This window comes from Panicum virgatum, chromosome 1K (genome assembly GCF_016808335.1).
Source record: "Panicum virgatum strain AP13 chromosome 1K, P.virgatum_v5, whole genome shotgun sequence".
NCBI classification, from domain to species: Eukaryota; Viridiplantae; Streptophyta; class Magnoliopsida; order Poales; family Poaceae; genus Panicum; species Panicum virgatum.
Genome location: NC_053136.1, coordinates 2,208,688 through 2,235,431, shown reverse-complemented (window position 1 = coordinate 2,235,431; position 26,744 = coordinate 2,208,688). Strand labels below are relative to the sequence as shown.

At 48.7% G+C, this 26,744-nt stretch overlaps 2 protein-coding genes across 4 annotated transcripts; one reads left to right on the top strand and one right to left on the bottom strand.

Annotated features, from left to right (window-relative positions):
* Positions 1 to 1,514: 1,514 nt before the first annotated feature.
* LOC120707607 lies at positions 1,515 to 5,110 on the top strand. Its single transcript, XM_039992575.1, has 6 exons — positions 1,515 to 1,991; positions 2,125 to 2,284; positions 2,398 to 2,580; positions 2,669 to 2,752; positions 4,046 to 4,127; positions 4,269 to 5,110. Exons 1-6 carry the CDS (start codon positions 1,672 to 1,674, stop codon positions 4,700 to 4,702), a joined length of 1,263 nt encoding a protein of 420 aa, XP_039848509.1. The 5' UTR covers positions 1,515 to 1,671; the 3' UTR covers positions 4,703 to 5,110.
* A 3,180-nt stretch (positions 5,111 to 8,290) lies between these two features.
* On the bottom strand, positions 8,291 to 26,642 carry LOC120707318 (vacuolar protein sorting-associated protein 8 homolog). 3 transcript variants are annotated; one of them, XM_039992233.1, is made up of 21 exons: positions 25,148 to 26,642; positions 23,961 to 24,254; positions 23,603 to 23,860; positions 23,365 to 23,497; positions 23,136 to 23,275; positions 22,427 to 23,060; positions 21,854 to 21,918; positions 21,680 to 21,781; positions 21,351 to 21,493; positions 20,626 to 20,681; positions 19,365 to 20,008; positions 19,067 to 19,257; positions 18,624 to 18,912; positions 18,034 to 18,321; positions 17,841 to 17,950; positions 17,032 to 17,362; positions 10,441 to 10,842; positions 10,060 to 10,264; positions 9,924 to 9,959; positions 8,716 to 8,876; positions 8,291 to 8,639 (listed from the first exon to the last, which is right to left on the bottom strand). In XM_039992233.1, exons 1-19 carry the CDS (start codon positions 26,588 to 26,590, stop codon positions 9,955 to 9,957), a joined length of 5,733 nt encoding a protein of 1,910 aa, XP_039848167.1. In that variant the 5' UTR covers positions 26,591 to 26,642; the 3' UTR covers positions 8,291 to 8,639; positions 8,716 to 8,876; positions 9,924 to 9,954. The 3 variants fall into 3 exon arrangements, with proteins under 3 accessions (XP_039848167.1, XP_039848297.1, XP_039848232.1); XM_039992363.1 differs by having other exon boundaries at positions 17,222 to 17,362; positions 25,148 to 26,641; XM_039992298.1 differs by having other exon boundaries at positions 8,295 to 8,663; positions 25,148 to 26,641.
* Positions 26,643 to 26,744: the final 102 nt, after the last annotated feature.

Genomic DNA, 26,744 nt, shown 5'->3' with positions numbered 1-26,744 from the left:
CCTCAGTCCCCAAATCCCCTTATCGCTTGGGGCGCGGCCACCCACGTCGCTGCGCCCGGTCCACAGGCACATACTCAGAGCCGCCCTCACATGGGCCCCATGGCCAACTGTGTTTTTCTTTGATTGTTTTTTTTCTGTTTTGTGAACAATACTGACTACTATTGGGGATAGAAGGAAAATAAGAAAGCCGCGCTCCACGCCTCCACTAGCTAGAAGAGTTCATTGATATGTGAATTAACAGTCAACTAGCGATGTCCTCGCGAAAAAAAAAACTAGCGATGCTTTACTTTAACCAAGTTGACCAGTCAACAGTTCTAGCATGCTTGTATAACACTCTCCAAGTCCAACGAGCTTGATGCATTAATTGCTTCAATGTGTGTGGACTTGGTAGGATTTGATGTAAACCTTAATTTTCTTACTCTACAAAGGAATGGGCTTACATTCATGATTCATGTGCCGCTCCTTTTTTGATAATTTACACATGGATTGTAGTTAGGCAGGCCTAGAGTGCAAGCCTTTAGTTCTATTCACGTTTAGATTCCTTCAGAGCACCTTTTGTACCTTTAAGGAAACTCTTTGAGAAAACAACTTCCCAGCCAACAACTAATCAGATGATGTGATATGCACACAACAACAGTACCAAAGACCCAAGTTAGAACAACCGACACCTTTACTTAAATGCTATCACTCCTAACCAATGAACAAATCGCTCTCCTTGCTTATTTTTACCACATCAGTACATCACCTCACTTTCTCACAGAAGAACAAAAACTCATCCCAAAAACTCTCCAAAGTCCAAATAAACAAGAGAGAGAGGGGACTGCTCAGCTTCCAAAACTCTTCAAAATCCAAAATAAACTCTTGTTTAGTTGCAAAATTCAACATTCCAAAACTATCACATCGAATGAGAATCTTACATGTATGGAGTATTAAATCTAGACGAAATAAAAAAACTAATTGCATAGTTTGTTTATAAATTATGAGACGAATCTAATGAGCTTAATTAGACACTAAATTGCTACAGTAACCATGTGCTAATGATGGATTAATTAGTCTTAATAAATTCATCTCGTAGTTTACAGACGAGTTATGTAATTATTTTTTTGATTAGTTTATATTTAATACTTTAAATGTGAAAATATTCCATTTCAAAAGATTTACAAATGCAATTAAACAAGGTCTAAGGCCAGTCTCAGTGGGAGTTTCATGGAGAATTTCTTGACATTAAATATCATCAATTTTGCTGACGTGGCAAGGAGAGAGAAGAATGTAGTTTCATGGGATGTGAAAAGAGTTTCATCATCATAAAACTCATCTGACACGGTTAACTAGATCTCAGTCTAGATATCTGTGTCCATGAAACTCCCGCTGAGACCGGTTTACTCGAATCCCCCAAAACCTCCAAAGCCCAAAATCGAACAAAAATATGCAGGGAGTGAGATAATGCATGCACCATGTCCACACTCCAATGACCCCATCTCTACTCGTGCACCACGCCTTTTCCCTCACCCAAAGACAGAGAAAAATCCAAAAAAAAAATCGAACCTTTAATCCTCTCCATAGATAGGCCGCAAAGCCCCATTCCTTCCTTCTCTTCTTCTCCACCCCCCACCTCACCCGCACCGCCGCGTCCGCCCCCCCACGCCGTCGCCGCCCGCCCGGTCGGCTCCGATGGGGTACGTGCTGTCGGCGGTGGCGAGGGTGCTGGAGCAGCCCACAGCGTGGGGGGCGGTCTGGGAAATGGCGCGCCTCGCGGCGCCCCTCTGGGCGGCGGCCCTCCTCGGCCTCCTGCTCGGCTGGGCCTGGCGCCCGCGCTGGGCCGCCGGCCTGGTCGCCACTGCTGACGGCAACGCCGCTGCAGCGGCGCCGGCGCAACCGCCCTTCGCCACGCTCGACTTCTGGAAGGCCCAGCTCCCCGCCCGCCTCCGGGCGCCGCTTGGCTACTCCGAGACCGCCGTGCAGCAGCAGGAGGACGTGGGCGCCGCGCATGGGTATGTATGCTCGCGAACTGTTTGGAGAAATGCGTTATGGTTCTTGGTCTGGGTTGTGGTCAAAGCCATGTTCTTTGGCGGATTTGGCGTGTGAAAGGGAGCCCGCCTTTGACGGAATGGTGATGCTTGGCAGGTCGTCGGAGATGGCGAACGAGGAGCTGGCTGTGGGGAAGGACGACCTGGTGAACCTCTGGAGGTTGGTGGAGGGCAGGGACGGCGGGCCGGCCTGGATCAAGATGATGGAGAAGTCGCTGCCCACCATGACCTATCAGGCGTGGAGGAGGGATGCCCAGGTGAACGAATCTTCACGAGCTTTTCTTTTGCAGAATTTGAAGTTGATGTGCTTATTTGCTTACTTAATTTCATGTTCGTGTAATGATTGAATTTTGTGTTTGGATGAAATTAGACTGGACCTCCACAATATCAGAGTAGTACTATCTTTGAGAATGCAACTCCAGAGGAAGTGAGGGACTTTTTTGGGGACGATGAGTTCCGGATGTCCAACAAGTGGGATGATATGCTTATCTATCATAAGACGCTGGAGGAGTGCCACACAGCCGGGACAATGAAGGTGCATTGGGTCCGGAAGGTAAGTGGGGTCTTCAGATGGTATATTTGCTATAATTTTTCCTGATTTTATGGTTATCAGCTTATGCTTTGATCTTGTGTTGTTGCAGTTCCCCTTCTTCTGCAGTGACAGAGAGTACATAATTGCTCGTCGGATATGGAAATTGGGGGGCGCCTACTATTGTGTCACAAAGGTAAAGCAGCCTTGAAGAACTAATACATGTTGTTCTTTGATAATACTTCATTATTTTGGGGTTGATTCCAGGAGGTATGGGGACTTACGCTTGATCCCAAAAATATTTTTTTCTTGGATGAATTTGGTTCATATAGCTTTGGCAACGTCTAGACTGTAATGTTGACAGAATTTGTGTTGTTGCCTTTCAACTAATTCAGGGATAGGCACAGACATACAGCTGTACAGATTTATTTCTTGGCTAGGCAATCACAGTTTTGCATGTTACCTGCTGGTCAGCGGTCACTTAAGTTCAGCGGTTATTTCTCAGTCTTGATATTTCATGATGGCTACATGTATCTAATGATACTGACCTGAGGCCACTTGTCCACCATTGGAGCGCACTTTGACAGGCTTTTAAAATCATTAAAGTTTTGATGTTAATATTGAGGCTTTGACAGGGAAGTCTCCAACTCTTCCTTTTCATCATTATCCCTTCGAAAGCAAACTATGGAAGGAATCTTCATTTAATAGTAGCTGTCCGTTACAGTAACAAGAGGTTAGGAAGTAACAGATATATCAATGTCAAACTTAGAAATATGTCAGTTCTGGCTATAGTCAGTCCTAGCTAGCTAATCTTCGACGTCAACCAATTTCTTCAAAAGCTTTCTTTAGCTTGCCCTTGTGCTTACGCCAGCCTTTGTTCAGTTGTCTCTGGCTTCTAGAGTTGGATGGACTCTTAACTTTCTTTCATGGGTGTGTTCTCCCATTCTTTGTAGTCTCGATAAAGAAGCCATTACTATTTTTTCTTGACTGCCTGTATACTTCTCTGTTGCCTTATTTTGCTCCTTGCGAACCTATCATTCTTCACTCAGTTCATATCAATGATTTTGCTATTTTTCTTCATCAAATTTCTGTTAATTGATATGAACGAGACACTATTATTTTCTTCTATCAGTCAATATGGGTGATGGTTGCCCCTCAGGTTCTTGTTAGATGCTCAATAGAGAAAATCGTTTAGGTCTAAATTGTAGTGGAAGCTCCGTGAGTATGTATCAACATTTCTGTTTTGAGCATTTACCTTGTACGCAGTGGTTAATAGGATGCTTCTCTAAACCTAGATTTTTTTTTTTTACATCGGTGCCAGGTAAAAAGTTTGTTTATAATCTTGTTAGTGATTGGTAGTCTTGAGGCTAGTTCCGCTTGCATTGGTCAGATCACTAAAATGTGAATGTGACCAAAGAGATTAGTGGATTTACTCGCATCACGTCATGCTTTCATGCCCAGCCATTGATGTTCTGGTAACTTGATGCAGGGTATACCATGCTCATCCATCCCACGGCGTAACAAACCTAGAAGAGTTGACTTGTATTATTCAAGCTGGTGCATCCGTGCAGGTAGTCATTTTCCTTGCTTATTATGCTTGAGACTGGGAAACAATAGAAGTTGCATAACAGAAAAATACGAATTCCCTTTTCTTTCTGTTTCTGTGGGCTCTTATCTAATTCAGAATTTTCTTTTGACTTGTATTGGAACAGTGGAATCAAAGAGAGGGAATGGAGGGTTGACAGCCTGTGAGATTATCCTGTTTCACCATGAGGACATGGGTATACCATACGAGATTGCAAAGCTTGGGATTCGGCAGGGAATGTGGGGATGTGTAAAGAAAATTGAGCCTGGACTCCGGGCCTATCAGGAGGCCAGGGCTGCTGGGGAGCCAGCATCAAAGAGTGCCTTGATGGCCCGGATCAATACTAAGTTTGGCGACAACTTTGTTCGGTCACTGGAGACCAACAGCGACGAATCAGAAATTGTGGAAGCAGAAGAAAAACCTGCGAGAAGCAATGTGTCGAGGTTCCTTGTGCTTGGCGGGGCAGTCGCTCTGGCGTGCACCCTCGATCAAGGGCTCCTGACGAAGGCTGTCATCTTTGGCATTGCGCGGAAATTTGTGGGGCAGAGGAAGACATTGTAGAGTTGCTGTTTATTTTTTTCTCGGTGTCCTCCGCCTTGGCCAATGTGGTTATTGGGCTCGCCCTGATTCACTGTCGTGGATTGGAGGGAAGAGGTGATTCAATGCCTGGTTAATTGGGGCAAATGCCATCGAGACTGAAGAGAGCAGATGCAGAGCATTTTGATGTATATATCTGCTGCCGGCTGTCAGATAACGAATATAAGAGGGAGTAGGGTAAAAAATCATTGCACTTTACATTTGGGGAAGGAATTCCAACTATATATGTATAAATTCGTTTCATGTAACCTTCTATCTCAAGACCAAACTAGAGATGACTACGCAGGTCTAATTAAAAGTGTTTTGTGCCTTATTCTGTTGAGCATATATATGCTTGTAAATCGTGAAACAAATTATGCTCTGGTTGAACTTTGATGCCCTGTGGACACTGGTCTTGACACTTACCTCAGCGACTGCTGCTCCCTTGCGGCGGACGCCGAGAACTAAGCCGAGCGCCGCGCCACGCCATTGCCGACGCTGACATTGGAGGGTGCGACGCTCTGGGCAAAGAGCAGCATCCTGCTGAGTGCTGGCACAACCTAGGCTCGCCGGCTTGCGCCGTCATGGAGATGCCCGGTGTCGAGCTGCTGCCAGCGAGAGCGAGGCCTGCCGGGCACTAGCGTGCAAGACCATGTTCTGGAGTTCTAGACGGCGTTCATCCGCACCAAAGCCTCACTGCCGGCGCCAGTCGGCTCGCCGGAGCTCCGCGCCGCGGATCGTGGCGGGGAGCCGCGGCGGCGCGGTAGAGCGTCCGACGACCCCGTGAGCTCGAGCTGCCTGACCATGCCGTCGTGACCTCAACAGCGAGCTCTCACACCCGTCCAGCGCCCTCGGCGGCGTCCTTCAGTCCTGCGAGCTTCCACAGCCGGAGAACCGCCCGCTTGCCTGGCGTGCGGCGCCGTCGATCATCTTCCCCGACGAGGTTGGCCAGCGCTGCAGCGGCCCAGCGCGCCGCGAGCCAGCGGGAGGGGCTCGCTTCCTTGAAGCCGTTCCCGACCGTACGATACCGATCCCACGGTTCCGGTAGGCTTAGGGGGTGGACGGTATTTCGTTTACCGTCCACCCCCGGACGGTAGATGGAATGACGTCCACCCCAGGAGTCGGACGTCCACACCGGGGATCGTCGGAGAGAACCATCCATGGCCTTCCGGCCGCGAAACTGCGGGAGCCCTTGCCGGAAGGGCGCGCAGCACGGCGTTCTGCGCGCTCAGCGACCGGCCGGCGTGCCAGGCGTGAGCAGCAGCATCGATCGCAGGCTTCTTTCTCCTCCTGAAGCATAAGCAATCCTGACCTCCGCCGCAACTGCTGCCCGGCCGTGAGCCCGCGAAGCTTCCCATGGGCGCTTGACGGGCGCGCGACAGAAGCAGCTTGTGCTCCAGGCTTGCACGGTGGCCAGGGATGAGCTAGGCTGCGTTCTGGACAGCGGCGGCGGCCTGCATCCTTGCTCCTTCCCTCAACTGCTCTCCGAGCTCCCGCACCTCGCCGGCCGCCGCGGTGCTAGCACGGACGAACTGCAGGCGTGGAATCCTCTTCTTCCTGGGCGGCGCCGGGGCTCACCGCCGGCCGATGCCGGCGCAGTGCATCGCGCCGGGTAGGGAGCGGCCGGCAGCCCAGCGGACAGCGCGTGAGGCCAACCAGGCCACCGGAGACGAGGAAGAACGGAGGTCTCGCCGGCTGGAGCACAAGTTCCTCTCGCCGCCTCCGTAGTCGCCGAGAGAAAGAGAGAGGCTTCGAGAGGGTCCTGGGGATGAGGTCGTTGGGTTGACGGGCCTGGACTTGTCGCTGCAGCTTTGAGCCAAGCCTGTGTGCGGAGCCTGTGCAGACGCCCTTCTCGTTAGAAGCGTTGATTCTATCGGATCGCCACGCGTCAGTCATCAGGGACGGGCTGCACAGCACTCGGTTTGCAGCCCTCCACCTGGTTGATTTTTTTCCGTTCACGGGGCACCTGGGACTGGAGCTCCGACTACGCCGTCCGGGCATGATCGGACACGAACTCGATCTCGGTTCGAACTCGGACGCGCCCCACCATAAATATTGGCCACCCGATACCGCGGCAACCAGCAACACACGAGCAGCTCCCCCCCTCTCCGCGCCGCGATCCCGACGCGATGGCCGCCGCCGTAGCTTGCCGGAAGCGCTCCGCGACCCCGTTCCTCGACGAGGTGCTCCCGGCGCCGCCCCACCTCGCCAAGCGCGGCCGCTTCTCGCCGTTCCCGGGCGCCGCGGCGGCGCAGCGGCCGCCGTGCCTGGCCTTCGACCCGCTCGACGCCCTCCGCCGCGTCTTCCCGGACGCCGGCCCGGGCGAGCTCGAGGCCTGCTTCGCCGCGTCCGGCCACGACTTGCACGCGACCGTGGAGGCCTGCCGCGCCCGGCAGCGTCAGGCGAGGGAGCGGGAGGCGGCGGCCGCCCGGGTCGCGAGCGCCGCGGCGCGGGACGACGGCGGCGGCATGGAGGAGTGCGCGGGCGTCCTGGTGGAGCAGATGTCCGCGGCAGCCGACGTCGCGGACGCCAGGGGCCGCGCGTCGCTGATCCTGAAGCTGATCGAGGGCGCCGTGGCCAACCGCGCGGCGGCGGCGGCGGAGGCGCGAGTGGCGGCGCTGCGGGAGGAGAACGCGGCGCTCAAGGCGCGGGCGGAGGAGCTGGAGCGCGACAACGGCGTGCTGCGGCGCGGCGTGGCGGCGCAGCACAGGCGGCAGGAGGAGCTGGAGCGCGACAACGGGGTGCTCAAGCGCGGCGTGGCGACGCTGCACCAGCGGCACGAGGAGGTGGAGCGCGCGGCGGAGGAGCTCAAGAAGAAGGTGGCGGAGCTGGCGGCGGCCAACTACGCGCTCGGCGTCCAGGCGCGCGGCGTCGACAGCTGCCGCTTTCAGGTTTTCCGCGGCCCCGACGTGTTCTGAGGGCCGGCGGGCAGCTCGACGAGATCGACCATTGCTCGCTGATCTTGGTGGTGTCATCATCTACGGCGTAGGGCTAGTGATCGTGATTAGCAGAGTAGCAGCATGTTGCTGGCTGAACAGACCTATGCAATGTAAACCCTAACACCAAAGGCTTTGTTCGCTTTGGATTACTACCAAACTCGAAGCTTGTTTTCAGGATCTTGAGTCTGTAGCAGATCCGAAGTTGAGACTTCAGAGTTCTGGTTTCAGTTTGCTCGCACTCGCAGATGTATAGTCACAAGATGCAACAGAGATTCAGTTCTGTATCCCCTTGTAAGAAAGAAGAAAAGGGCAATTATGTGCATTGGTATTTTTTTAAAAAAATAATTATGTGACTTCACATCAGAAAAGCAGCTCAGATCTACGGCTTAGGGTTAGTGATCGTGATTAGCAGAGCAGCATCATGTTGCTGGCTGAGCTGAACAGACCGATGTAATGCAAACATAACACCGAAGGCTTTGTTCGCTTGGGATTACTACCAAATTCGAAGCTGGTTTTCAGGTTTTTGAGTCTCTAGCAGATCCGATAGTCGGTTCAGACTTCAGGCACTTCTTCTGGTTTCATATTAGATGTATAATCACAAGATGCAACAGAGATTCAGATATGTATCCCCTTGTAAGAAAGAAGAAAAAGGCAATTGTGTGCATTGATATTTTTTTAAAAAAATAATTATGTGACTTTACATCAGAACCGATAGTATAGCAGCTCAGCTGGTTGGAGGCCACGTCGGCGTACAAGCATTTATCCCCGTGCTGTATACACATGCCAGCGCTCCTGTATTACTTTAGAGTCTAAACTATTTTACAGACTATACAAGGATCATGTCAACTTCACCTTTCAAAAAAAAAAATCTACTTCCAAGTTACAGCCTCAAGGGATCACTTTAGGATCTAAATTCTATGCTCTCGTCGGTGTTAAGGATCCCTCCCTAGCTCAAAGCAACCAAACTCCAAATTCTGCAAAACCTGAAATAACCGAAAGACGAGACACTTTTAGGCAACAAAGATAAGAGTCCCAGACTGAAAGAATCAAACTTGGTACCTTCGATCAAGGTATAGGGTGGGAGAATCACGACTCAGAAAGGACAAGATGCATCCCAAAGATGAAAATTATGTACTGATGAGCAGCACGCAAATTAAGTCTTTGAAGATTCAATTGCGGTGATGTCATGAAGCAAATTAACAATCAGTTTGAATTGGTTCCTGCGCCAAACAAGAAGAAATGTTGGTAGCCTTACTATTAATGAGCAAGCATACCAGGCAGGCAACTAGCCAGCAAAGGAGAAAAATCATTCAAGTTAGTTTCATTATCAATAGAGAATGCAAACAAAACTAGATGCTAAATTTGAAGCACTATCCACCAATCAATCATAGAAAAAAAATTCAGTAAAAGTTCTAAAGTTTATTCGAGTATACATGCTTCCCTTTTCATCCTACCAGATTTTATCTTGATCATGAGCATATGCAAATCCTTTGGTCCCAGCAAGTTATCAAAAGCATCTCAAAAGTTCAGTTGAAACAGGACTCCCTCTTTCCCAAAATATAAGGTGTACATGCATTTCGAGATTCAAATCTTGTGATCTTTACCAAAAATTAGCCTCACGTTATTTTTAAGTCCACTTTGCAAAAATAATATCATTGGAATAAGATTGAAAAAGTACTTCCCTACAGGTATGATTTTGTTGCTACAAATACTGTAGTATAAAAGAAATCATAAGTCAAAGGATAGTTTTGGAAATGGATACAATGCCAAGTCAGGAGACAAGGAATAACTGTGCAATGACGTCAGGTGTTCTGCTAAGATTCAAATGGCAGAGGTTTGGTGCCACTTCTGAACAGCTACTGGAGTGATAAGTTCAGTCTCATCGTGCATTCAATCATATTTAGGCTAGAGGATTAATAGACAAAATTCCAATGAGTGTCAGACATTGTTTAGTATCTCTGTCCCTGCCATACACCTGTTCCGTGCATTAAATAAATGATCTTATGCTATGGATCTGTGTTTTTTTATTCAACTGTTGGAAAAACTAGATTTAACATTTACATAGATTCAACATTTTGAAAAGTATTAAATTCATTCATTGTTAATCAAAATCTACAACAACATTTTGAAAGAGTAGATTCAACATTTTTCAAAACCTAATGTAGTACAGATCTTACAGAACATTCTCAGTAGATGTCACAGATGTTAAAACAAGGAAAACACTATACAGACAGGATTACTGAAGGTGTATAGCTTGAACTACATACCATACAAACAGTAGAGCACTTGATGCTTATATTAACCTGCAGAGGATCAATGAAAGTAAGCAGGCAAACAAAATTCCATAATTGAATCAGCACAATGAAATTGATGCCTATGATGTCAGTGACAGGAGTAACTCACGGAATACGCTTGACTTTTGCTCCTTCATTTGCCATATTTTCCGGGGTTTTTGACTTCTAACTAAATGTTTACTAGGTTCCCCCACCGAAGTGGTGCTCTTCTGTATCTTTTCATGATATATAGCTGGTGGTGCAAGTTTCAATGGAGGTACAGTTTCTATATGAAAGGACTTCTGCCCTTTCTGAAGATTACTCAGTATTTCATACTGCAAAAAGAAATATTATCCCCATATTACATATTGATAAGAAGAGACACAATAGAAGGTTATAACTAGGTACAGTTTCACTTCTCAATTGCCAGAAAGGCGTTCAGGTTTTAAGTTTAAGTCGAGAGATTTATTGATGCAGCCAAAAAAAAAGAGATTATCTGAGATAGTTATACCCGTGACATATGTTGAAGCCCACGAGATCTCTCAGCATGATCGACTTCATGAGTCTGATGGATGCCATGTGACACTTCATGTTCAGCGCCAGAAAACTTGACTAGCCCATTATCAACCATAGGCGATCTATTTTGGGCTTGTGTATTACTCGTTGAGAGACAGACAGGGCATCCATCTTTAGATTCCCGACTGGATGACCTGCTCTGCTCAGACTCACACTGAAGATGTGTTGCATGCCCACAACTGAACAACCGTATGGCTGAAATAGCACCTTCTTTAGAAAGTGAGCAGTTGCATATGCAGCACACAAAAGTCTGTGGAGCAAATCCATGGCAAACTCCTCTCTTCAATAAGCTCAAGGTATAAAATGAGTCATCCTCAATTACTGACTTAGCTGTTTCCTGTAGACAGGTACATAAGGTATCAGCGCAGCGAGCTAAGCCTTCTTTCTTATCAAGACAAATTATGGAAGATCACCAGATAAAAGCAGTGATGTGTTGCATTAGGCCTTCAAGTTGTTTGATATTTCACATGTAATAAGGAATATAGTAGGTAGAGAGCTCAACACTTAAGGAACAACTTTAGATTTACTGGAGCAAAACAAACAATTGGTTCAAGATGTCAGCGTGGGAACATTAATCAGATCATGAATGAATATATCTAATTTAAGACATCATGAGGCAGCAGCATTAAGAAATGACAATTCATCAAGGCCAGTTACTAACAGAGTAACAATATACCATTTAGAATGAGAATACAAGTCAACACAACCAGCATACAGTGCAATTTTTTCAAACCTTTCTCCATTGCAATATGTAATCATGCCATTCAAAAATTACAAATGATCATCTACAATGTTCCACAATATTGGAGAGAATAATTGTGTCTATTCCTCCAAACCCTAGAAGGGTGGGATATATAATTCCTATACATGGGCCTCTAAATGGGCCTCTATACATGGGCTCACATATAAACCAACACCCATTGGAGAGAATAATTGTGTCTGTTCCTCCAAACCCTAGAAGGGTGGGATATATAATTCCTATACATGGGCTCACATATACACCAACACCCCCCGGCAGTCTGAACTACCGGCGCAGCGGTGTTCAAGACTGGACAACAAGAAAGCCAACAACACCCCCCCACCCCCCGGCAGTCTGAACTACCGTCGCAGCGGTATTCAAGACTGGACAAGAAGAAAGTACAAAGGGCAAATACCCCCCGCAGCCACAACTAGCCACCGGCTACGTTAAGGCTGGAGCGAAACTCCGAGAAGGACGAGGAGGGTAGTCCCTTGGTGAAAATGTCGGCAAACTGGGAGGTGGTCGGGACATAGAGTACCCGAACATCGCCGACGGCGACCCTGTCACGCACGAAGTGTAAGTCGATCTCCACGTGCTTCGTCCGCTGATGCTGCACGGGGTTGGTGGAGAGATACACGGCGCTGACGTTGTCGCAGTAGACGAGCGTGCTCTTGGCGAGCGGGTTGTGGAGCTCCGCTAAGAGCTGTCGGAGCCAAGACGCCTCCGCTACGCCGTTAGCGACAGCCCGGTACTCCGCCCAGGAAGACGGCGTAGCCGGAAGTGGAGCGGCGAGTGTCCGGGCAGCCAGCCCAGTCAGCGTCGGTGTAGACCACCAGCTCAGAGGTGGGAGAGCGGTGAAGGACCAAGCCGAAGCTAACAGTGCCACGGACGTAGCAGAGGAGACGCTTCAGTGCAGCAAGGTGAGACTCCCGGGGATCATGCATGTGAAGACAGATCTGCTGAACGGCATAGGTGAGATCCGACCGAGTGAAGGTCAGGTACTGCAAGGCACCGGCAAGGCTCCGGTAGGCAGTAGGATCAGCCACGGGATCACCCAGATCAACAGACAGCTTCGCCTGAGTATCGACAGGAGTGGAGCATGGCTTGCAATCAGTCATCCCAGCCCGCTCCAGAATGTCGAGTGCATACTGCCGCTGGTGAAGGAACATGCCAGACGAGCGAGTATCAACAGTAACGCCCAAGAAGTGGTAGAGCTGACCAAGATCCTTCATAGCAAACTCCTGCTACAGAGAGGAGATGACGCGCTCAAGCAACTGCTGACCGGAGGCGGTGAGCACAATGTCATTGACATAGAACAGCAGGTAGGTAGTCTCATCCCCACGGCGGTAGATGAACAGAGAAGTGTCAGCCTTGGCCTCGGTGAATCCCAAAGTCAGAGTCAGCAAGAACGTGGCGAATCGAGAGTACCAAGCCCGTGGAGCCTGCTTCAGACCATAGAGAGACTTGTTGAGCCGGCAGACCATATCTGGACGACTCGAGTCCACAAATCCCGCTGGCTGAGAACAGTAGATAGTCTATGACAGAGTGCCGTGAAGAAACACATTCTTCACATCCAGCAGGTGCACAGACCAAGAGCGAGAGAGCGCAAGCGATAGGACCGTGCGCACAATAGCAGGTTTCACCACTGGACTGAAGGTCTCATCATAGTCCACACCAGGCCACTGAGTGAATCCCCGGAGAACCCAGCGAGCCTTGTAGCGTTCCAGTGTACCATCAGCCCGACGCTTATGCGTCCAGATCCACTTGCCGGTGACCACATTGCAACCAGATGGACGCGGCACAAGGTCCCACGTCTGGTTGTCAAGAAGAGCCGCGTACTCCTCCATCGCGCGACGCCAGTGAGGATCCGCCAAGGCGTCGCGGACAGAGGAGGGTATCGGAGAGACCCGCGGCTCTCCCTCGGTGGCAGAGAGAGTCGCGGCCTGAGACGCCATCCGCCGAGTCACCATGGGATGGATATGCCGAGGATCCCGATGGATGACTGGCGGGTGGTACACCGCCGGCTCAGTTCGAGATGGAGCCGGAGGAGGCGGCCGCGGCGACGGCGGCGGTTTAGGCGTCACAGGAGCCTCCGGACACGGAGGCGTCGCCGGTGTCGGCGCCGAATGACGTCAGTACACCTGTACTGGCTAAGCGTACCGCGGCGGCGCCGGTATCGGCGCCGAACGACGCTGATACACCTGCACCAGCTGAGCGTACCGCACAGGTGCAGGGGAAAGCACCGGGGCCGCACGTGGCGCCGCAGGAGACACCAAGTCCGCGCGCGGCACGACCGGAGGTCCGGGGGCCTCGCGTGGCGCGACCGCGGGCACCGGGGCCGCGCGTGGCGCAGCAGGGATCACCGGAAGCGGCGCCGGTGTGCCGGAAAAATCTGCAGGGAAAGGACAGACAGGAAAAAGTGGCTGAACCACCGGGTCAGACGGAAATAGAGACTCCAGCTCGGGATCAGGAGCTGTGGAGGAGGTGGAGTAGGGGAAATCCGACTCGTCAAAGACGACGTGTCGGGAGATCAGGACGCGGCGAGAGGTGTGGTCAAAGCATCGGTACCCCTTGTGGTCAAGGGAGTAATCAAGAAACACACAACGAGTCGAACGGGGCGCCAGCTTGTGAGAAGCGGTGGCGGAGGTGTTAGAGTAACACGCACACACGAAGGTGGTCGTAGCGAGGAGGGGTACCGAAAAGAGCGTGGTGTGGAGTGGGAGCAGGAGAAGCAGTGGACGGAAGACGATTATGCAAGTAGGTGGCGGTGTGGAGGCTCTCAGCCCAGAAACGCGGGGGCAGAGAGGCCTAGATCAGAAGGGTGCGCATGACGTCGTTCGTCGTGCGAATCATCCGCTCAGCCTTGCCGTTCTGAGGAGAGGTATACGGACAAGACATACGCAGCTGAACACCCCGAGAGAGGAAGAAGGAACGGGAGGTGGAGTTATCGAACTCACACCCGTTGTCGCACTGGACGGCCTTAGTGGTGAGGCCGAACTGAGTGGACACCCAGTCAAAGAAGTGAAGGAGGGTGGGGAAGGTCTCAGACTTGGCGCGCAAAGGAAAAGTCCAAGAGTAATGAGAGAAATCATCCACCACGACCAGATAATGTTTATAGCTAGACATGCTGGATACAGGAGATGTCCACAGGTAACAGTGAACAAGATCAAAAGCATGCGCAGCATGCGAAGAGGAAGAAGAAAAAAGAAGTCTAACATGACGACCAAACTGGCACGCATGACAGAGGTGCTCAGCAAGAGCCCTAGTACATGGAACATCGGTACTATGACTGAGCTCAGCCAAAACGTCGCGGCCGGGGTGTCCAAGCCGGCGGTGCCAGGTGGTGGAAGAAGGTGTCACGGCAAAAGCAGCAGACGAAGAAGAAGAAGCCGAAGACGGAGCAGCAGAAGCAGGAAGCTGAAGGGTGTAAAGGGGCCCCGGGCTGTCACATCGGAGGAGCGGACGCCGGAAAGCCGAATAATTCACAGTAAGAACAGAAGAGTCAAATTCAATGGAACAAGAGTTATCAGCAGTAAACTGGCGAATGGAAAGAAGGTTGTGAACTATCTGAAGGACATTAGGAAGTCGAAAAGAACCTGGAGCAGAACCCACGGCGATGACAGGAAGGCAAGGCCCATCACCAACCATGATGGAAGGACAAGAGGGGTGTGGGGGTCGGACAGAAGAGAGCATACCGGCATCAGAGGTGGTGTGGAAGGAGGCACCCGAGTCGGCGATCCACTCGGTGCTGACCGCGGCGTCAGTCCCAAGATGCTGAAGGACTGCGCCAGAGCGGCCTGGTCCCACCCCCAGGCCAGATCAGCTGCTGGCTGGGCTGAGCGGGCGGGGTCCAGGACGACGCGACGAGGGGAGCAACACCGGTGAACATGGCCGCCGGCTGGAGCTGAGGACGAGCCCCCCCCCCCCCGGACCCTGGAACGGCCACATCGAGATGCGCCCTGACCATGGGTTGCTGAAGGATGGCCAGAGCGTACCTCCAGGGGCAGGGGCAGGGGCCGGAGCCGGAGTCGGCGCGCCCCGTCGGCCCCCACCGGCACCGGAAACCCCAGAAGCAGGGCCACCAGTGCCACCACCACCCCGTCCCCCCCCACTTCCGGTCTGCCCGGCGGGAGCAGCACCAAGGAGCGAGGTGGCAGGAGCGGCGGAGGAGGCCGGTGGAGCAGCGACGAGCACGGTGGGGGTGGGCGAGGACGATCCGGGCGCGAGACCCCTGGTGATCCCCTCGAGGGCGAGGTCGTCCCGGACCTGCAGAAAGAAGGGGAAGGGCCTCTGGCGGGTGATCTAGGTCTTCAGGTGGTCATAGGTGCTGCTCAGACCCCGCAGGGCATTGAGCACCAAGACCCGATCAGACACCGGACACCCGAGGTCGTGAAGAGTATCGGCCCTGCCCTTCATCCTCCGGCAGAACTCACCCACGGAGAGGTCCCCCTGCTCAAATGTGCGGAAGGTGGCGTCGAGCTGAAGGGCGCGGAACTCGGCAGCTACGTTGCCGAGGAACTGCCCCTCGAGCGCCACCCAGGCCTGTCGCGCGGTGCCGCCGTGGGTCCTGACAAGGTCCTGAAGATCTAGGGAGATGGTCCCGAAGATCCAGGACATGGCGACACTGTTGAGGCGCAGCCACACCACGTCCCGCGCCTCGATCGGCGTGTCGAGGAGGACGTGGTCGTCGAGGGCGTATCGGCGGAGGGCGAGCAGAACCTGGTCCCGCCAGCGTCCGTAGGAGGACGTGGGGTCGAGAAGGACGGTGACCAGGGCCCTGATGTTTTGGACGCCGACGGCCTGGAGGTGGAGCTAGGCGACCATGGGGTCGGTCGGGTCGTGCCGGGGTCCAGATCCAGCAGACGGGGCCTGGTGGGAGGAAGAGGCGCCGTGCTCGGGGTCGACGGGCAGCAGGCCGGAGGAGACACGAAGGTAGTGCTCTGCCTCGGCGACCAGGAGGGCGAGGGCATCGGCCGTGGCGCGCTCGCGCTCCCAAGCGAGGGCAGTTACGCGGACCCACTCCTAGTCCGCCGAAGCCTCCGATTTGGCGGCGAGGAGGGCCGCGGCGAGACCGGCATCGGCCTGCTGCCCACGGCGGGCGGCGGCGGTGCATGGTGCGTCCGCGGGGGACATCCTGAGTCCGGCGGCGGTCTCGGCGTCGGCAGCGGCGGCGGCGAGGGCCCCTGGGGCTGCGTCCCCTGCTCCGGCGGCGGCCCCTTGGGCTGCGTCCCCTGCCCCGGCGGGGGCCCTACGGCGTCCCCCTCTGTAGCAGCGCCGGCGGCGGCGGCGGCGGCCCCTGCGGGGCGGGAGGCGCGCCAGAGGGTTGGCCGCCCGGGGCGGCGACCATCACGGCGGCGTAGGGAGGCGGCGGCGGCGGTGTGAAGCCACGTGCCCAGCCAGGTCGGGGCGGCGGCGGCAGCAGGGGCGCGCCAGCCTTGGGCGGCCGAAGAGCCAGCAGCAGGGGAGAGAGGAAGGGAAGGGAAGGAGGAAGGGGAGAGGGAGGGCGGCACCGGGGAGGGTGGGGCCGGCGGCCGGCCATCTCGCCGGCGGCGGCGGCTGCAGCAGAGGGTGGAGGGAGGAAGAAAGGAAAACCTAGGCTAATGATACCATATTGGAGAGAATAATTGTGTCTATTCCTCCAAACCCTAGAAGGGTGGGATATATAATTCCTATACATGGGCCTCTAAATGAGCCTCTATACATGGGTTCACATATACACCAACACACAAAGCATTAAATGGAGCCAGTAATTGCAGCCTACAAGTAAAAGACAAATGAGAGCCATACCAGTATTCTTTTTTCGTAAAGATACATAGATAACATTCTGTGTATCACAAGTTTGAAATCACCAAACTCTTGATTCCCATTATCGGATAAAAGTTTTGCCATGATTGCTGGTAGGGGTATATACCCAGCCATTGCCTCTATTATTTCTCCAACAAATTGTGAAAATATTTTCCGCAGAACATTTAGGCACCTTTGTTTAGCTGAAATCCTCATTCGTTGTGGTAGTGCTTTTCCCTTTAGATGTTCACTTGGTGCTTCACTCCCCTTGGACCTGGCACTTTTCTCATTTACATCGTTGCTTCCATACAATTTTTTCAATGGCTCTGAAAAGCTGAATCAATAACAATCCAATGTTGGAAGAAGTAAATGGTATTATCAGTACACAGGATTAATTAAAAAATATGACTTCACCAAACTAAGAGCACGACAAAGTTGAGAAGTGCTTGGAAAAAACTTTCACAAATTATCATACAGCAAGAGGTTCATATTGTCTTTCCAAATATGCTATTGAATCTAACAGATAATTTCCTGGAAAATATTTCTGCCATTTCTTGCTTCTTAATTACAAGTTTCAGCCATAATTAAGGATTAACTATAGGTATTATACGTGAGCACTCTGCTTTTTCATAAATACTATCATTTTTTAGAACAGGGCCATTGATGTTTTCTAACTATGATCATAAGTAGCAAGACTGAATGTGACTAACCAGATGACAATGTCAATAGATTCATCATACAAAATACTTTTGTAACACTATAATGCTAACTTAAGACTTAAGAGTCAAGTATTATGTATTAGCATAACTTACGAGTCAAGCAGTTGGAACCAAAGAGACTGAGATTCCTCTGGGTCCAAGCGTTGTGAATTTCTTTGGCACAACCCAATGGAGGCATGTAATGCATCAAGCACTGGATGAGCCTTAAAAAAAATGTTGGAAATGTTAATACCCATACAGCAGAGGTTACAAACCTAGAGAATTCAAATGGGTATGGGAAGTATACCTCATTCATTTCTAGAGCAATGTCTGGTTGCTTAGTCTCAGAGGTACTTTTTGATGCAACACCAGAGGAAGTATTTTCCACAGAAGAGATGAATACACTGATTTTCTCATCAAGTCCAGCCAGGATAAGTGCAAGGGCACTCCCAACATCACCAACCCTCTCTTGCAAAAATGCAGCAGCATCTGTAACTCCGTAATCTAGGCAAAGATGCAAGCACCGTTCTAATCTGTAACTGTCAAAAGTCTCCAGAAACTTCAGAACCGACCTTCTCTCATACTGACACAAAAGCTGTGAAAGAAGATGTGTTGGATTAACAAAGAGGGGGGAGATCATGAGAAATATGCTGTGATAATTTTTATTTCCTATTTATGTATTTTTCAGAAAGGCAACAGTTACAAAAAACTGTAGATAGCCCATAATTTTACACTATGCAAAAGGAGTACCTTACTATTTCTGGCAATTTAAGCTGCCTGATTTTCTTATAACATTCAATGTACAGTATAGCAGCTAGCACTTAAATGTACAGTCATTATCAAATGCCCATACCGTTTAAAAGGAATCAGAGTTAAATAATCTGTCACCACACTTACCTCCAGATATAGTTCAACTAACTCGTCGTCAATAGAAACAGGATTGTGGTCTAACTTGACATTTGATAACCTCTGCTGATAATCTTCAAGGTCAGTGGAAGAGTACTGAAGTTCAACAGTTTGATTGTTTCTTACACTAAGCTCACTGAAGTCGAGTTTTCCTGACAAGTGCACTTCAATAGCAGTTTTCAAGAAAAGAAAGAGGCTGTGTCGATCAGACCGAAGCTCTGCTAATATTTGCTGGACCTTATCACAGAAATGATCAAAGACTAAGACAAATGCATATTCCCTGATAAAGTTGAAAGATAGACATGAAGATTATCAGCATTCAGGCGTAAGAGATAATGATTCAGTTGAAAGATAAACATGATAGGAAGAACGAAAGAGAAGAATATGATCTGGTTAATAAATAATTAATATGGTACAAGATAAAAGAACTTTACCTGCTTAGCTTGACTAACTCAGGAAAACGAGATATTACCGTGGTACGAAATGACAAAGCTTCATCATCAGCTAATTTGAATAACCTTTTATCAATGAAGATAAAAGCATGGAATGGTTCCTCTTTATCCTTCATGTAACTATCTAGAGCAGCTAAATTCTGATTCCTAGTCGTAAATATCAAGCCACAGGCCTACACAGTAACAAGAATGTTACTACACAAATTTCAGATGGTATTTAAAAGCAGCAGTGCTACAAAAATTTCACAGGAATGACTCTAACAGGACAGTGGTAGAAGACCTGATGGAAATGAGCATCTGAACAGAGGTTCAAGACAAAATCAGAATTCCAGTCATTTCGGGGGACTGCATTGAAGAGTTGAAGAACTTCTTTTTCCTTCTGAGTCCTTGCTCTTGTGTCATCATAAGACGAAGTGAGATAAGTGAGAATGTGCATAACAACTCTTTTAGATGCAATAGCCCTTTTGTGGGAAACAAAAAAGGACACAAACTCGATTAAATAGCCAAATTCCTTCTCTGAAGGCCAAAATTCTGAGTCAGCTGTACCCATAACAACGGACTGAATCATCTCATTTTCCAAACCAACAATGTCAATGATAGCATCCAATACATTTTGTACCATATTATTTTGACTCCCTGGGTTTCCAGCAATAATGCCATCTTCATCCTCTGAGGAAGGTGCATTGACAGTACCAGAAAGTTCATCTCTAGGTTCAAAACTGTCCTGTGCAAAAGCACATTTGAGAACTTCCAAGGTAGCTTCAGTATCCATCCATAGAAGATAGCATATGTTTGGGCACTTCCCACAAGAAGCACTAAAACTCTTAAATACTTCAGAAGTAAGTGACTTAGATTCTTCAAGCAGAAATTGCAGAAGTTCTTCCCTCACTGAATGAAGGCGGGATCGGGGAATTATCCCATGCCCTGAAAAAGAAATCATGTCAGAACATCTCTGAGTTTAAATATATACTGTTTCTGGTTATACAAAAGAACCTGCCGATAGTCATATTTGTTGGACCAAGGATAAAGGCCCCCACCCCTCCCACTATAACACCTGGGTTTTATGGTCGGGTTGGCTAGGTGGGGCGCTCTAACTTGGTACCAGAGCCGAGGTCCTGGGTTCGATCCCTCCCGGCCACGCATTTCCGCTGCGCGATTTCCCCTGCGTCTCTCGTGTGCTGAGACCTGCTGCGGGCTACGCCGGGCACTAGAACCTGCTGCGGGCTACGCCGGGCTCGCACGCCGTAGGGGGAATGTTGGACCAAGGATAAAGGCCCCCACCCCTCCCACTATAACACCTGGGTTTTATGGTCGGGTTGGCTAGGTGGGGCGCTCTAACTATATTGACTGACAATGCATCAATCATGTGGTAAATTCAATGTCTCCAATTTTATGAAATAAAGTATGCTTCCACTACAGTGTTTTCTAACAAAGCCATACCACATGGAAAACAAGGTTTGGGGTCCAACTACATACTTAACTGCCATTGATTTAATGGAAAATGGTAAACAAAGTCTGCCACAAATGGCGAAAGCACTAACCTGGGGGAAATGCCAGACCCTGAAAGCAATATTTCAGATAAACAAGCATCCTGTATCTGTTTCACACAAAGCGCTAGAGGGTAAGATATCTATATGATGCTAGTATTAGACTAAAACCTAGCAAAAATATCTTAAGCATCCTCCATGTGTGGACACTCAAGAATGAGGGGAAATTCAAGATTCATTTGGTCTATTTTTCAAATAAAAATGATAGTCAGGCAAGGAATAACAATGGTGTTTGCTAAGAATTAATTAAAGTCTGTTTAACAATTTTTTTATGGGAACTACGGCAGGCAAGGAGCCGGCCTGAACATTTTATTGATGCCAAGTTGTTGCATACATGAATTTTGGAAAGGAGGGTGGAAGGGAGAGAAAGGCGTCACATTAAGGGACTACATTTCCTATGTAATTCTCCCACAGTTGAAGATCGGCCAGCGTTTAATGAAAAATTACCAAAACACATACTTCGATCCAGAATTTCAAAACAACGAAATCATAACCAAATCACAGCCCACAGCTTATGGACAAAATATTGTATCATCTTATATATGGGGATGGTGTTTGCTAAATCAGAGGATTCAGATTAGTTCGTTTGCCAGAAGAAATATTTTGTCAGGAACTTTAGAATACTGAAACCACGATCTGGTTATATATAAGCAGCTTAGGGGGTGTTTAGCTTATTATCTGGAAAAGTTTCATAGAACTGTTATGAGCCAGAATCATACCCAGTAGAAGCAGCATCTTTTCTGTTGCTATTCTGAATGACTGTTAAAAGTTCCTCTAGAGGTGTACGGAAATCATTCAGACCTTGGTTAAATAAATAAATTAGTGCACCATATAGCCCGTGTTCACGACACAGTCTGACTACCTGCATACAACACAAGCATAACAAAATGTGTTGGCAACCTCAAACAGTACTGTAATTCAAGCTACAGAAATGGGACCGGAAGAAATTCAATAACAAATTAAAAAGTTATGGTCTCGGTCAATCTAGGCAACAGAATATAACCGACAAGACGATACAGAAGATTACAGGAACAAATATTGCCTATACCTGATTAAAATCCAATGAAGAAATATCCATGTGTAGAATGCATTGTTCAACTCGTTGCAACCATCCTTTGCCGCTATAGTGCTCCACTAGTGATTGCATAATCTGCAAATAAAATATATACATATTCATGTATAGATTGGTGTGCTAATACTGGTAGATCCTGATGCTGCTCACCTCAGGGGGGAGAGAACCAAGCATATCCTTCAATATATAGGGCTCTAGTACCTCCAGAAACATGCCTTTTATCATGTCATTTCAAACTTTTCAAGTTAGCAAATAGCAACAGTTTAACAACAGATACAATGATATGATATGTGTACATGCAACATCCCATAGCCAGCATGGCATATGCAATCTGTATCGAAAATAGATTCCACAGCCACAGTTACACATAAGCCTATGGAATCTCAACACACAGGCCAAAATATTACAAAGACCAAAAAAAGGAAGATTATTGGACCACAAAAACATAAGAGCACAGGATAGGCTATTGAAAAGCTTTTGTGGAAGGTTAAAAAAATCAAAAAGGGATCCAAATGAAGTCGATAGCTTAGATCAGAGGCATGAAAGATCTTTGCATGGCTCTCTAGTTTTATTGATAAAATTCAAGGAAAATAATATGATACACTAAAGAATGATCTAATAGGATCTAACCAATGCAGAATGGTGGGGCTTGCATCAACCAAAATAAAGTTCATAATTAAGACAAAAAAAATGCTGTTTATTATGAAAGAATTATAAGCCTACCTCCACTTTGTGCAGCAACAAACTTAGAGAAGACTGTATCAAAAAGGATGTCGTTACGCCCAATGTGGACACAATACTCAACTGCAACCCCTCCTACACGAGCATATTGTTCCTCTCTTTGTGTCAGCAGGGATCTATCAGCCTCAATTAGAACATCTGTCTCTCCCCCTTTTCCAGTATGACTTGACAATGCAATCGAGATATATTCAAAGACATAGCTTATATATGATAGAAGCAACTCTACTAAGTAAGGCATTATGGCTTCTCTAATTGAATCAACTGTTCTCGGGAGATCAACAACACCCTGTGTCTGGCCATCATAAAGCCTCATTGCCATGTCCAGTGCACCCATCCAATCTCCAGCTCTCTTTAGTGCTTCAATTCGTTCTTTCCATGGAAGAAGTCGTGAAACTGTGAGAAAGGTTGGGCCAAGAATATACACTGTAGCACCTCTTACTGCTACTGAACTGTTAAAATGCCTCTCTGGGTTACCAAACTTGTTAGAAAAATGTGCATGGTGCAATATAGTGTCATCAAAAAGAAGGCCATCCGGAACAAAGGTAGTTCTGCGAAGCTCACTGCCATCTTTAGAGAACAAACAGAGCTGTCCTCTCAAATTAAGGACAACTAACATCTGAAGAGGAAAAAATGTAATTTAATTTTATAAACAGATACTAAATGAACTACAGAAATGAAACCTATTGCATACCTGGTCATCTAACCAGGCAACACCAATAGATGCACTATCAAGCTTCCATTCCTTGTGTTTAACTATCTTTGATTTAACAAACTTTGCCACTTGCACTTGACGGTCCCATGCAAGTGCAAGCCATGATACTCGTTCTTCATCTGTAGTATCATCCGTTTAGTCCATGAAAATTCAAAAGGCACGAAAAAGAAAGCACCAATAAGAGCTCGCGAAAGAGGCCTAGTTTTACCTAATGATGATGAATCACTGAAGGATGATGTGTACTTCCATGCAGCATACGCGATGGAGCCCTCTCGTGCTCCATCTGGTCTAGAGAAGGTCTCAATATGGTCAACATGGTCGATATTGGTGCGGAGTCTAACCTAACAGGCAAACGGTAGAACATTATGCTCAGTCCAAGAATTCATAACATATCTGATTGCTACCAAAATCGAAGAAAACGTTTCCAGAATATAACTGGTGCGTACCACAAGAGCATGATGATGCATAATAAACATGACCACAACACCATCCTCCACTGTAGAGGAGCTTTCGTTGAAAAACTTCCATCCAGAATCTACTCCAACTACACCTCCAACAACACCACCCATCATGCTGCCAAGACCACTACCACTGGAGGAAGTTGTTTGGTTTGCCTGGGAAGATGAGTTGCTAAAACCAAATGATTCATCCACTAGAAGAGGACAGGCTGAGAGAACAATTCCAGTATTTCCATCAAAAAGTCGCTGGCAAATTGTAGCTAGCTTTTGTCAGACCACATGTTCAGCATAAAAGCTAGTGAGATAATACGTGCAACATAGAGGGGAAAATGGTGTTTCTCCATACCTGGGTTCCCTTTACAGTCAAACGGTTAATTACTGGGATAATGGAAAATGTGTGCAATAGAACTACCCCTTTTGAATCCCCAGTGATGGCCTTAGATTGGCGGATAAAACAAACATGCACTACTGGTGCCATATGCTCACCATATATGACTTTTGCTGCTGTAGCTTTTTGTACGTCCCAAATTGTCATATGACCATCACCATGTCCTACTAGTAGAAGATCCCCTTGCTGGTTAAAGCACATGGCAGTCACTGGTGATTGAGTCTTCTCACCTTGGTTCCAAAAGAACAGCATCTGATTTTTTGAAGGAAAAAAAACAATGGTTAGAGCCTGAAAGGCCAATACACATAATTAATAGAACTTCAAAACGACCAAACTAGAATGTTGTCCAGGTTCATCCAAGTATCCAACAACATTTTGCATACTGGTTCCTAAGATATATATGTGCAGCCATTGGCCCAATTATGAAATAGCAATTGAAGTACTGCAAGCAAACATATTATGACTAAGAACATGGCAGGAGCAACACGTGCGAATATAGCAGCTAATCAAGCAACGTGATTCTTTTTCTTTTCTTTTTTTTCTTTTTTTTTTGGGGTTGGGAGGGGGGGGTACAATAGCATTTCAATCAGCTAGAACGAAAGAGAAAACAATGATCAATGTTCCAATGATTCACCGATGCATGGCATGAGTTAACAATCCTTTGATGTTAAAAAGGGTACATCAAACAAGGGAGTTTCCTCACAAGGACTTGCTGCATTTTCTGATCCAGATCTAGAATCTGAGGTACTTCTACAACATCTACCTAAATGTTGTCTTTGTACTAGATTTTCATGTAATGACTGACTCCATATGTTTGCCAGCAAACTAAATTCAGATCCAGCTAGATTTCAAGTGCTATTCTGATCACAAGATGATGCACGTATACAACATAGAGTAGTTATAGAAACAAAAATATACCATACTTCTCTGTGCCTTCCTGTTATCCTTAAGACAAGAAAGCTAAAATTGCCGATAAATTAACACGGACTGATATAGTGATATATAGAGCACAATGTTTTGAAATAATCATCTCAAAGTTCATTACAAATACCACATAATATTACATCATCTTTTAAGTCAAAATATGCAACTATACCATAGTATTAACGACACATGCCTTATTCACACCAGCACCAGTGACTAACCTTTGCATCTGTATCATCAGCTTGATGAATGGAGTATTTGCTTGGAATGACAATGACAGCACCTTTAGACGTACCCATCGCTATATAGTTCCTATGAACTGCCAGCACCTGGGGAGAACCATGGTCCAGCCTAAACGATGGTGAGGACATGGCACGAGTTACTGGGTTGTCCATCTCAATTTGCATGTAACCAATAGCTGGTGGGCCCTTTCCAATCCCCTCTAGTTGCATGGGTTGCGCAGCTGCTCCTTCTTCCCAATGTTGACCAAACGATGCCTGCCTCTTCTCAAGCTCCTCTGCCCACTCCAACGGTTTCATTGACACCTTCTGTTTCTTCTCTGCATTCTTCTCAGCCTTCCTGCTGATCTCCAGCTGCTCCGTCCTCTCCTCGATCACCTTATCAATTAAACTCTCAGATTCCACTTGGTCTTCGATAATGCTGCCGGACTTGTCAGCTTCCTGGTCATCATCAAAACTTTCCTCAGAAACAGATCCATCTGGATCCATACCCTGAGCTGATTGCATACAATCATCATCTCCAGTTTGGTCATTTGCATTTTCCTCATAGACAATCGCATTTTGATCCTCAATTTTGTCAGTTTCCACCAAATCACCATTTTCAGCTGTTTGCTCATGCTCACTGAAATCGTCAGCGACTACAGAATCAAGGATACTCGCCTCCACCAGCTTCATAAACTCAGAGCTCTCTTCAATTTCCACTTCTCCATGTTTCTCCTCTTCAAATTCATCAGTCCCATTCCCACTGACAGTTTGCTCTGTGGGTTGAGGAACCACTTCCGTGTTCCCCTTTTCTTCCACCTCTGCTTCCAAGCTTCCGGTGGAAGGGAGGTCCTCGGAGGCCTCGGAGCCACTGCCCTCCTCCAGGAGCTTCTCGACGGGCGCTGAGACTGATCGGCGGGACTTGATTGCGGCCGCGTGCGGGGTAAGGACCGCGCGGGATGCCGCGGCAGCGGCGGCTAGCGCGGCGCCAGGCTTGGGGCTGGGTCGGACGCCGCGGAAGAGCGAGGGCAGCGGCTTCGAGGAGGAAGAGAAGGCGCCGTTGCTGGAGAAGGTTCTCGCGACGAGGGAGGAGAGGGTCTCCGACGGCGAGGCGGATGTGGATCTCCTCGGGGACGAGGACGCGGACGGGGAACGCAGCGGCGAGGGCTCAGCGGGCGGCGCCGGGGCTTCTACGCGGGCTAGGGCTCGGCTGCTGGTGCTGGGGCTGGGGGTGGGGGTGGACTCCTCGGAGTCGGAGTCCGACGAGGAGAGGAGCAGCAGGAGGTCGTCGACGGCGCGGCGGTGGTCGGCGTCGGCGTCGGAGGCCGCGGACGAGGTCGGAGAGGAGGGGAGGAACGCGTCGAGGTCGAGCTCCTGCCCTAAACCCTCCTGCCGCGGCGGCGGATGCTGCGACGCCATCGCCGGCGACGACGCCGACGGCATGGGGGAGACCGCCTTCTCGTCGAAGGTTTTTCTGCGCTGCAAAATTTCGCCAACTCTGCCAGTTAGTTTGCTGACGGACTGTGTCACAGTAAGTACAAATTGGGCTGAGGCCCATTCTATAGTTGACGTCGGTCTGATGGGCCTTATCAGTCTC